The following is a 12,287-nucleotide window of genomic DNA, read 5'->3' as shown; positions in this document are numbered from 1 at the left end:
GTTATTTTCTAAGTCCACTGCTCTTACTAGACGAACATGTGAGGTCATCGAATCTGTGCGCACGTTTCTCTGTTGTTATTAAAACGACCCATTGCTTCATTCTCTTGGCATTTGGCATTTGGCATCTCTTTATAAGCAGTTCCTGTGGGTGCGATATAAAATGGCAATAGAGTTTGCCTCTCTGCAATAGTCCCAGTAGTATTTGCAGTAGTAAATGGTGAAGATCGTAGTGGAATTTCGAAGAGCGAAAGTTTTGGGCTCCTCTTACCAAAAAGAAAATGTGTACCTCTTTGGTAGCAGTTTATAGTTGTTTCGAATAATTTGCTGCTCGATCCTAGGAAGTTGGATTTTCAGGTTATGGTGATAATTTGTCTCTCTAAATGTCAGTAAACAGTTTTTATGTCATCTGGATATAATCTCTTATTAGCTTATAATTTGAAGAGTATGGGGATTCATCCTGTTTTGGTGCATTAATAAACAAGGCCTTTTAAGTAATGGTGCCGTTTTACCAAAAAGAAAGAGGGAGATGGGATAAAAAAGAACATGAAAAGTCCCATTTTCGATGAAGGCCGGTTTGTGTTTATTGTTTTAAACTTGTTAGCACGCTACCATCTCGTGCTTTGACATCCAGAGAGTTTAGTTTTCAAACGGCTGCTATCTCTCACCGGTGCAACACGCACAGCAGTGAATCAGAACTTGCATTACAAACTCATAAAATTTACTAAAAATAAATTAATTTTATGTTTTAAAATTATCTCTCATCGAGAGAGAAAACTCGATCTCTCTCCAATATTCAAAAAAAAAAAAAAGAAAAAAATCATAAAAAATCATCTGAAATATCCATAAAATTTTATAAAAACAAAAATTATTTAGATATGTTTAAGTTATCTAAATATATTAAAGATATCTGAATATCTTAGAAATCATGACATATAGAAAAATAAGTAGTGTTCTTTTCATAAATATTTCTCTCTACATACGTAGAAAAAAAATTCAAAATAAAATTTAGAAGTCTTTTTAGTTATTTTTCTTAAAAAAAAATAGACTGAGGCATTGCATGATGGTGCCATATAATCGATGTCAATATTTTTAATACATATATTAGCCATTTAGAGACCACACACAAGAAAATCATAGAAAAATCATCTGAAATATCCATAATTTCTTTTGAAAAATAATGGTATCAAGATATATTAAAATTATTTAAATATATTCAATATATCTAAATATATTAGAAATCATCATGCATAAGAATATGCTAGAGATATTTTAAAATGTTAGAAATCATTGTATATAGAAAAAAAAAGGAAGCCACGTTCAAAGATATCTAAATATATTTGAAATTAAAAAAAATTAAATTTAAAATTATTTTAGAAAGCTGTTAACTAATTTCATGTATGTACAAAAATTTTTTTTGAAAAAAATTGATATAATTGTGAACTTGAGAAAGACTTTTTTTGATTATTTTAGAAAATAAAATCTCTCACGGGTATTCCCTCCATGTTTGTAGACGAAAATAATTCGAGAAAAAAATTAATATAATTTTTTTTGGATTTCTTCGTAATTATTTTAGAAAAATATCAAATTTAGTTTATTTTAGAAAAAATATTGGCCATGTACATTGCATGCACCAAAAAAAAAATAATTTTAGAAAGCTGTTAAGTAATTTAAAAAATTAAAATAAATTTGAATCTGTATGTGTATACAAATGGGAAAGAAAAAAATCAACTTTTTTTCTTCCAAAATTCCGAAAATTTAGAGGGAAGGCCTTCGGAAAACCGCGCATCGCGCGGGTATCATTGGATTACATTAATTGAAGCACGGGTTGACCGTTTCCCAGGCAAAACGTCCGTGGAGTCGCAAGAAAGGCAGCATCTCTCTCTCCGCCTCTCGGAAACCCGGCTTCCCCCCCCAAGACGAAGCAAGGATGCCGTCCAAATCCAAGTCATCGAAGCGCCATCCCTCCTCCGACCCTGCCGAACCCAAATCCCACCCAAATCCAGCATCCTCGAATCCAATCGAAGATCCGCCCGCCCCAGCTTCCGGCAAAAACCCTAACCCTAAATCCTTCAAACCCCACAAGACCTCCTCCCCCACCCCGGCCCTCCCCAAGGCCCCCTCCAAATCTTCCGACCCCATGACGCCCGACGACCCCGCGGCCGCCTCCCCCTCCCGCAAGAGCGACCGCAAGCGCAAGGCCCGCGACTATTCCGACGATGTGCCCCCCGCCGCCAAGAGCCCCCAGGCTGGCCAGCGCCGCCTCGCCGACGAGAACGCCGTTGCCCTTCTCCGTGCCGCCATCGACTTCCGCTCCCGCACCGGATCCATTCCGCTCCCCGCCAACATGTCTGCCTTCTACGACTCCGTCAAGGCCTCCCTCCCCACCCCACTCACCAAGGAGCAGGTCTGCAACAAGCTCCGCCACCTCCGCCAGAAGTTCCAGAAGGCCGGCCCCTCGGGATCCGGCCCCAACGACGGCCTCGTCCACGAGCTCTGCATCGAACTTTGGGCCGCTGAGGATAACAAGGATGTTACCAAGGATCAAAAGAAAGACAAGAAAGGCACCCTGGTGGTGGCCGTCGAGAATGGGGAGGCAGCAGACGAGGAGGAGGAGGAGCCGGAGGAAGAGGGGGACGGGGAGGAGCGCGTAGGTGGCGTCCCGGATTCCTTGCCGTATGTGAGAAGTGCGGTGGCAGAGCACTGGAAGGCGAACGGGCTGTGGGGTGTGTCGTGGGAGGTGGGCTTGAAGCGAATGGATTCCTCCAAGGCGAGAGCTTTGGAGGAGAAATGGAGGAGGCAGCTGGGCGACGAGATGAGGTTCCAGATGGATTGGTGCAAGACGAGCAGGGAGATTCTGGCGTTGCTGAATGATGCATACAAGGGTATGAGTACATGTGCTTTCTTTTGATGCATGAATTTAGTAGGTTTGGACAAATGTGGCTTTTTGGAGGTTTAATTGTCATTTTGTTTGAGTGGATTAGGTAGTGCTGATATGGTTAAACAAGATGGTTTATCATGTTTCCCCCTATGTTAGGTTGTTGATGCTGTTGATGTTACTCCAATTTAATTATGCGCTTGCAAATTATTCTCTCATGGTGACATACTCAGCTCTCTCTCTCTCTCTCTTCTTTTGTTGGGCGTAATGCTTTAATTCATATATGCTAAGAAATGTTCTTGCTGAGAGTAGTAGTAGAGAACTAGGTAGACAAGTTTTGATTCTGCTGTATGATTGGCCACATAGCTGTCTTCAAAGTTCTTGCTCATCTGGTTTTTGTTTGCTAATTGTTTAGTTATTGATGCAGTCAATATATTGGGTAAAAGATTTTGAATGTTATGTGCATTTTTTTTCATATATATTTCAGATATGGATTATACCCATGCAGGTTAAATGAGAATCTGTGTAAGGGGTTGTTTCAGAGTCTATTTACTAATGCATCCCTGGCCAGTACGGCAGTACCTAGATTGGTATTAGTCAATGGTATAAACTTTCCCCTTATATGTATTCTTAGAGAATGCAGAACTTTCCCCTTGTATGTATTTTGGCGGGTATCCCCTTAGAGCAATAGTGTATTCTGGTAGATTCCATCATTTACTTTATTTTTCTTCCTCATTGAGCTTGAGTCTGTTATGTTATACCTGTCAGTAGTTTCGTTTGCATTAGATGTCAAGTGCATGCAACCTGCAAGCTACAGTTATGTTTCGGCGTTTGGCATTAAGGAACTGGAATTTGTTCTACCTTCTTTCGGTATCATTACCTAGTTGCGTTGTTTCCACTACTCACAACCCAAACCTTTGGTAGATTGCTCCACTTATCTTTGTTCTCTTTTTGAAACTTTTCTCTATCCTGTGTCAAACTTTTGAAACTTTATAGCCTGCATTCTTTGCGAAGTAGGTCAAATTAACCAGTTAAGATCTATAATTTTGGAATTTACTTGCATAACATTGTTGATGCTTGTAGAATGATACTCCAATTATACAGGAGAGAGGGAGAGACTTTGAGCATCCTTGCTGTGACCCTTCTCTTACGAGTCACCAGAACCTCTCCCACCTTGCATTTTTTGACACTACCTAGCATTCACACTAGAGTTGGTCTTTGCCCTCTCTCATCGGTGGCTGATCGTACCCTTTCAACCTCTTGCCACTCGATACTCTACAATTGCATGGAACCCGCGGTCCTAATACTTTATCTGTCCTTGTCACTAGTCATTTCCAGCTTTGACTGATTGGTGCATGGTGGTGACTTTTGGAGGTCTAGAAACTTGGAAGTGATTGAGACATTGATCATAGGAGTTGTTCAGCAGATGCTAAGGTTTTCTGATCTTCATGTCATGGAATTATTTTTCTTTTTTTTTTTGTAATTCCAAGTAGCGCTATAGAAGAAATGGAAATTTCCGATTTTGATATGCCGACGCTAGATAGAAGCGTCGGTAATTTGGTTGGCACGCCAAAATTTGCCGACGCTACTAAAAAACGTCGGGATATTAAGGGCTATGTCGACTCTTTTTGTTAAGCGTCGCCGGAAGCCCATAATTATCAACACTTATAAGCGTCGGAAGCCCATAATTATCGACGCTTATAAGCGTCGTCGGAAGCCAATACAAGATGACGCTTATAAGCATCGTCGGGCTCTATATATACCCCAATCCCCCGACCGACCCTCTCCATCTCGGCCCCAAATCGCTTTTGGCCCCATTGTCTTAGCCCCAAATCCCTTCTGCCCTTAATCGATCTCCGCCGATCGAGCACCGCCTCCGCCTCTCTTCGTGCCAGTCTCCTCCCCCTCCCCTTTTCCACCGGCCTCCTCTTCTTTGCCAACTTCCTCCTATTCTCCTCCTCATGGCTGCCTATACCCATCGCCAATCCGCGGTGTTCCTCAAAGCTCCAGCCGACCGCCCTTCTCTAGTCGACTGCCCTCCTCCAATTGCGGATCTCAGCCATCCTACCTCCAGGTGATTTTCTATTTTCAGATTATTCTCCTTTCGAGCTGTTGCTTGATGCCCTAAAATACTGTTCTCTTAAGATTAGTGAAAATCCAATAAGAATGCATACTAGGTTCAATTGCCAGATTGGAGGTTATTTCTTGTTGAGTTCTACAAAAGGGTTGAAAAGATAGTATGTTGCCAAAAGCTATTATGGTACTAGGTGTCCCCTTCAAGTGTTTTCGGCTTGATCAACTCAGGGGTTGTTATACGCATAGTCGCTGCAATAGAAACAGTATTACACATAAGCAGAAAATACAACCAGTAAAATTACCCAAAGGAGTGTAGGAATAGATGGGTGGGGGATGGTAAAAAACATATTTGGTTTCAAACAGGGTTTACATTGCATTGCCGGACATATCAATCAGAAGTCATGAAGCAAATTACTTCATAAACTATTTTATATGGCCCACTACGACGGTGTTAAATATATTTAGTAACCTAAGGAGGGGCTGGAGGGGCTAAACTTAACATATTTGGCCCCCCTTGTACCTCATCTCCCTTAAAGGATCCTTTCCGCCGTTCTCCAAGAAAGAAACCCTAGGTCAACCCATAATATTTATGAAAATAATATGGGTTCATGTATGGTATGCTGTACCGGTCGATACCGGGCGTACCAGACTCGTACCGATGGGTACCGGTATCGGTACGTCAATGTCGGTACGTCTGGCGTACTGCGTACCGTACCGTACCGATACTCGGTACGCTTATAGTAGTGCGGCACCGATACGGGGTTCGGTAGCGGTACGGTGAATTTTGGTTTCATGAATGTAATTGGCTGGCAGGATCTAGAGTTTGTGTCCTTTATTCATGAAAATAATACTTAATATTAGTTCATGAAGGCACACAGTATGTTTACACTGTTCACCATTATGGAGGCAAGTTTTGATTAAGCATCAAATGGTTTAACCTATGTAGATCTCACCCAAATTATGTTATCCATTATGACAATATTAGCATTTTGTTATATTGGTTTTACTTTTTCTATATATGTTGATTTTGCTAGATTGGTTCAGACAACTTGATATATAGAACTGCAACTGTTAACAACTTGGTGAATTTATATATTCATGTTCCTCGATTTTCTCACTTAATGTCTAATTTCGTTTATCTTTTGTAGATAAGTTGCAATTCAATCATTATTCTAATATAATGAATAAAAGTTGGATAAAAAAGTCGAGATCCAACAAAAAAATATTTCAATGAAGTTCAGAATTTTATTAAATATGCTTTTGAGAAATCAAATATGAACGGAAAGATTTTATGTCCATGTCGAAAATGTGTAAATCGTTTTCTCACACTTTAAAAACTGTTGAAGAACATTTGGGGTGGAATGGTTTTTTACAGGATTATACTGAATGGGTATTTCATAGAGAGTCTATATTGCCGTCTTCATGTAATCAACCCTCCTATATAGAACACACTTCTAGTTTTGGATCCAGTAACATGGAAAGAAATTCTGTAGGAGAAGATAATATAAGAGGTGATATAAGAGGCTTACTCAAAGATGCTCTTAGACATAGCATTAGAGATTTAACAGATTTCAGTGAAGGACAAAAAGCAGTTGCAATAGGTGATGGGCGTATATATACTGATTCTATGCATGTTGAGGTATCATAACTCGGTATCATTCATTTAATGATGACATAGCTCGGTATCATAACTTGGTGAAAGATTGTGATCAAGAACTATATTCGGGTTGTAAGAATATTTTTGAAGATTTCTTTTCTTATGCATTTATTTCATTTGAAATATTTGAATGGGTGGTTTAACAAGTCTTTCACTATACTACTTCAATTATTAAAGGATGCATTTTGCCACTAAAGTGGTAGCTCAGTGGAACAGGGCCTTACTTCCAACCAAGTGGTTCCGAGTTCGAAACATACGGGCGTCGATTAAATTGTGGAGATCGGATGCTCCCTGCTCGGACATGGGGTTTGGAAGGGCTACTGGTCCGCTGGTAGCCTCGGTGGTGCAAGGTGTGACATATTCACACGGCGGGTTCGTGTCGGAGCCCAGAGGGGTATCTGAGCCGGGCCCACGGATGGGAAGGGTATGAGTAAAATCAGCCTGGGTGCCCAACACACGGTCATTTCTGCCTGCATCAAACATTTTCCTGGCGGGGTGGGGGCCAGGAGTATAAGCGTTGTCAAAAGTCAATTCCAAATAAAATCGGAGCGGCAAGTTACGGACTAAGACGACGCGTATAAGCGTCGTCAAAAGTCAATTCCAAATAAAACCAGCGCGGCCGCCCCGCTTCCTCCTCATTCGATCGGCATTCTCGATCAAGCCCTAGCTACCCTTGTCCTCTCCAATGCCGAGACCGAGCGACGTCCGACGTCGAGCTCCTCTCCTCCTCCATCCTCTTCAGTGCTGAGCGATCGTGCGTCTGCAACCTCCTCTCCTCCTCCCTCCTCTGCGGCACCGACTGGGAGAGCCTTGGAGGTATTATTGTTCTTTCCCTTTTTCGATTCCCTTGTTTTTGTTCGGTTTGATCAGATTCTTGGCATGTTTGATTGAATCCCTCTTGTGTTTGATCATTTGGGAAGAAACCTTTTGTTGGATTTTTGTTTTTGTGGATCTGTAGAAGGTATTAGATTAGGATTTTTACGGTTTTACTGATGGCTAGCCAGCAAGCAACCTCCATAATTAGAAGAAACCTCCTGTATGAAGATTTGATTCATTTTCATACAGGAGATGGCTAGCCAAGGATTTTGGTATATGCTTTTTGCCTGATATTTATGTATTGAACCTCAAGACAAGAAACTTAATTTTATTCTAGGGCATCATTGAGATGGAGTTTATGTTATGGATTTTATAGCTTCTTTGACCCAACACATTTAAGAATGATTAAACAGAAGCAAAAATCACTTAAAAAGGAGTAAATTCTGCACACCGTATGGTTAGCTTGAACTGTTAATTAATGTCATTTTCATGAATTTTCACAATAGACTTCATGTTGTATTTGCAGTGGAACTATATCCATTTAACCCAATTTTTTAGTTCAATTTTTCAAGGTGAAAAAATACTGATCCCCTAATCATCCATACATAATCATTGAAAATAATCCCTGACTGAAACATCAGACAAAACATCTGAAGAGCTGGGCCAGCGAGACAGTATTTGCTTATTAGTTCTTGAACGATCCACTTGCTTTTCACTGGCCACATGATTCTGTAAATACTTTAGGTTACAAAAGAACAGAGAACCAAGTCTGACCAGTCTGATATTTTCTGATTTACTTACTAATTATTGACAACAAATTTGAGGAAAAATCTTGGATCAAACAAATTTGTTAGGGTATGTAATGGATCTAAGAGCTTGTGAACAGCTCAAATCTAGTCATGATCTAAGTGTGAATCTTTTCTAGGCAAACTAAAGCTTGATCTTAGGTTTTAGGCTTGAAATGAGCTTTAAGCCGAGCCTCAACAACTGGCTTGTTAGTGCTCTCCATCTTATTTATGCCTTAGATGGTAGCTCCAATGCAAAATCGAACATGTTGTCTCGCTTTTGAGCCAGCATAGTTATTTTTATACCATAAGTATGTATTGGTGATGCATACTTTAATTTTGTTTATTATTATTTTTATATTAGTTGCAGTTTAATCAATATTTTAATAGAATGGACAAAAGTTGGATAAATAAGTCGAGATCCAGTGCCGAATATTTGAATGAAGTTCAGAATTTCGTTAAATTTGCTTTTGAAAAATCTGAAATGAATGGAAATATTTTTTGTCCATATTAAAAATGTCAATTGTTTTGCTATCGCTTTAAAAACTGTTGAAGAACATTTGGCATGGAATGGTTTTCTGAAGGATTATACAGAATGGATATTTCATGGAGAGTCTAAATTGTCGTCTTCATCTAACCAACCCTTAATTATGGAACACATTGCTAGTGTTGGATCTAGTAACACGGACAGAAATTCTGTTGTAGAAGATGATATGAGGGGCTTACTCAGAGATGCTCTTGAACATAATATTAGAAATTTAACAAATTTCAGTGGAGAGCAAGAAGGAGCTCCAATAGGTGATGAGCATAAGTTTACTGAATATATACATGTTGAGGAACCTATAGACTCTGAAGATAACACAACTCGGTATCATAACTTGCTGAAAGATTGTGATAAAAAACTATATCCGGGTTGTAAGAATTTTACTAAGAATTCTTTTCTGGTGCATTTATTTCATTTGAAATATTTGAATGGATGGTCTAGCAAGTCTTTTACTATGCTTCAATTATTAAAGGATGCATTTTTAGAAGGTGTTATTTTGCCATCATCTTCTTATGAAGCCAAAAAACTAATAAAAGAATTGAATCTTGGATATGAGAAGATACACAGTTGTTCAAATGATTGTATTTTATACCGTGGTGAAAATATTAACGAAGATTCGTGCCGAACATGTGGATCTTCACGATGGAATAAACAAAATGAAGACGAGCATGATTTGTCGAATGCAGTGGATGTTGAAACTTTAAAGTAGTATTATTTCGATGCGATTAGGTGGATATAAACTCATATAGAGATCTGAGGCAAGATATAAATACCTTCACACTAGTAAATTTTTCAAGGTTGATACATACTGGTGTGCTATTGAAAGATGACCCATTCGTTTTTTCATCTCAAGCTCAACAAGTGTTCTTTGTGCAAGACTCGAAAGATAAAGATTGGTCTGTTGTTATTAAGACTAAACCTAGGGACTTGTATGATATGGAAAAAGGGTTAGAAGAGCAGGATGATGAGACTTATACTCAGTGTATGCCTTTTAATGTTGCGCCAATTGATGAACTGAATTCTACTAGTTTGGTTAGGACGGATGTTGAATGGGACAATATAGTTTCTTAATAGTAAGAAAAACATTACTTCTATACATTAAATTAATTAGCAATTCTTAAATTATTTTTATACTTTTATTATTTAACTAATATTGATTCTTTTTTGTGCGTACTAGGTTATAATATGCCGCGAGGAAAACGTTTCAGAGATATCGAGTTTCAGCACACATCCGTGGGATCTACTTCTGATCATTTCCTGCGGTCCCAGCAGAACGACGAGCCCCAGCAGCCCGACGAGCTCCAGCAGTACGAGTCCCATACTCAGCATGAGTCCCAGTCTGAGCACGCGCAACCTGCAGATTGTCCAGACACGGATGACGTGGACATCCAGGGTAATTTGATTTATAGTTTATATATTAATTTCTCTTACAATCTAATTATTTTAAATCATTTGCCTTTAATGGATTTCTTATTTTATAGATGGACTGGGGAGAGTGAGGAGAATACGAGGGCCCACTCGAGCACTGGACGTGTGGACCCTATATGAGGATGAGAAGTTCGTCGTCCATTGCAACGAACTGGGGCAGCCCATCAAGAAGGCTGCAAGCATTTTATCGACTTTTCTAGAATCGGTTGCGCGGAAGGGTCAGTTGTGTCCGCTCAATTATACAAAATGGAATGAAATGCTTTCTTCGTATAAGGTTGAGCTTCTTAGAGTTATTGAGGTAAATAATTGATTTTGCTTACTATCACAATTTAATTTTTTGATTTAACATTGTTATAACATTTTTGATTTTGGTGTAGAAAAAGTTTGTCCTTCCTGCAAATAGCCATGATTGGGTGCTGAAGTCCGTCAATCGCAAATGGAAAGAATATAAGGAAAAGCTAAAGGCGGACTGGAAGCACGAGGGCATGACTGAAGAGGAGGTGGCCCGTGTTTGTCCTCTAGATGTAATCTCTCATCAGTGGAGGGGGCTTGTCCACTACTGGTTTTCTGAGAAAGCTCAGGTTGTGTATATTTTTTCAATACCTTAGATTGTATTTACTATTATTATAGATTAGAAATTTATACATTGTATATATATTACATTTTTTACTATTTTTTGGGGAAGACATATTCCAACATTGGTAGAGCTGCTCGAGCATCGCAGACTGTTCCTCACACTTCAGGCAGAATATTCCAACATATTCTATCATATAGCATGTATACTTTTGAAATATACTTTTTATTGTAGATGGATGATAATGAGAGGGAGCCTGGTAAGGTGGAGTTTGATAAGATGACTCATACCCACCGAGATGGCAGTTTTGTTCGGGAGGAGTCAAAAGATATTGTTGTATGTATTTATCTTTGACTTGTGCAACGATTTTTTTTTGTTCTATTATTGGCATATATTAATTTGACCTTTTCTTTTGAGAGATATAGGACAGGGCAACAAATCTTATTTCAGAGCGTGTCGGGGAGTCATCATCCGACGCGACCAATTATATCGAAGCTCAAGTGCTCGCTAAATTGATGGGTTCAGAGCATTATGGTCAAGTGAGGGGTTACAGCGTTGGAGTTACTCCCACTCAGTTGTCTGCAGTGGGCATGTATACAAGAAATGCCAGAGAAGATAGTAATACTGCAGAATTTCGTCATCTTCAAGCAACTATTGAAGAGCTGAAGCAGAACCAAAAAAATTTGCAGTCTCAGCTTGCGAATATTTTATCTTTGTTACAACGATTTCTCCCTTCTCAGGTAAATAACTATATATATTTGAATACTTTACATATTATCAATTATAATGTATGAGTTAATGTATCACATTATTCCTAACTTCTAAGGTTTTTTTTTTTTTTTTAGATTCCTAATACTTCAAACGCTCCTAGAGATAATGATAATGGAGCTGAATCCCGTCCCTGATACCTTCTAGACTGTTTTTTATGGAGTTTGATATGTATATATTTCTTATATTTTTCAAAGTACATTATAATTCAAAACTTATTATGTAAATTTAATTAGATATGACAATATAAATATTTCGAATGATCTGAATGTTTGTGTCAAGGTAAATGTAATATAGATTCATATTGTTATAATGTGTGTTTTATGATATGCATTTATATTTTTAATTTTTTTTAAAAAAATTACAAATCCCGATGTTTTTAAGCGTCAGTAAAAAAGCGTCGTGGCACATGCCCTGCACGCCTACGCCGACGCTTTAAAGCGTCGGTAAAAATTAGGGTTATGCCGACGCTTTCATTAGCTTCGGCAAAAATAGGGATTTGCTGACGCTTTTAAGCGTTGGCGAAAAGCATGAGGGTATCCGTTTGGTATTCGCCGACGCTTATAAAGCGTCGGCAAATCTCTGTTTTTGCCGGCGCTTTCATGTAGCGTCGGCAAAAACTTTTTCCACTCCGGTATCGCCGACGTTTTTGCGACGCTTTGATTAGCATCGTCGGAATTTTAGCCGGTGCTTATAAGCGTCGGTAAAGGTTATAAAAAGCACCGAAAAAGATGAGTTTTCTGTAGTGCTATTCCGAAATCGAG

The 12,287-nt window shown here is 39.0% G+C and overlaps 1 protein-coding gene across 2 annotated transcripts; it reads left to right on the top strand.

Moving 5' to 3' along the window:
- Window positions 1-1,824: 1,824 nt before the first annotated feature.
- On the top strand, window positions 1,825-11,833 carry LOC103701824. 2 transcript variants are annotated; one of them, XM_039130086.1, is made up of 7 exons: window positions 1,825-2,882; window positions 9,931-10,146; window positions 10,235-10,455; window positions 10,559-10,762; window positions 10,990-11,091; window positions 11,181-11,495; window positions 11,601-11,833. In XM_039130086.1, the coding sequence occupies exons 1-7, from the start codon at window positions 1,928-1,930 to the stop codon at window positions 11,658-11,660; spliced, it is 2,073 nt and encodes a 690-aa protein (XP_038986014.1). In that variant the 5' UTR covers window positions 1,825-1,927; the 3' UTR covers window positions 11,661-11,833. The 2 variants fall into 2 exon arrangements, with proteins under 2 accessions (XP_038986014.1, XP_008782236.2); XM_008784014.4 differs by having other exon boundaries at window positions 10,235-10,479.
- The last annotated feature ends 454 nt before the right edge of the window (window positions 11,834-12,287 follow it).

The sequence above is a fragment of the Phoenix dactylifera genome, chromosome 9, assembly GCF_009389715.1.
Source record: "Phoenix dactylifera cultivar Barhee BC4 chromosome 9, palm_55x_up_171113_PBpolish2nd_filt_p, whole genome shotgun sequence".
In the NCBI taxonomy this organism is placed as follows: Eukaryota; Viridiplantae; Streptophyta; class Magnoliopsida; order Arecales; family Arecaceae; genus Phoenix; species Phoenix dactylifera.
This window is presented reverse-complemented; position numbering and strand designations above follow the sequence as displayed.

Bases quoted from the DNA above. Each gene is read 5' to 3' on its own strand.
- LOC103701824 (XM_008784014.4), top strand. From the start codon at position 1,928: ATGCCGTCCAAATCCAAGTCATCGAAGCGCCATCCCTCCTCCGACCCT. The intron at 2,883-9,930 runs GTATGAGTACAT...TGTGCGTACTAG, and splicing joins GCTGAATGATGCATACAAGG to GTTATAATATGCCGCGAGGA. The intron at 11,496-11,600 runs GTAAATAACTAT...TTTTTTTTTTAG, and splicing joins AACGATTTCTCCCTTCTCAG to ATTCCTAATACTTCAAACGC.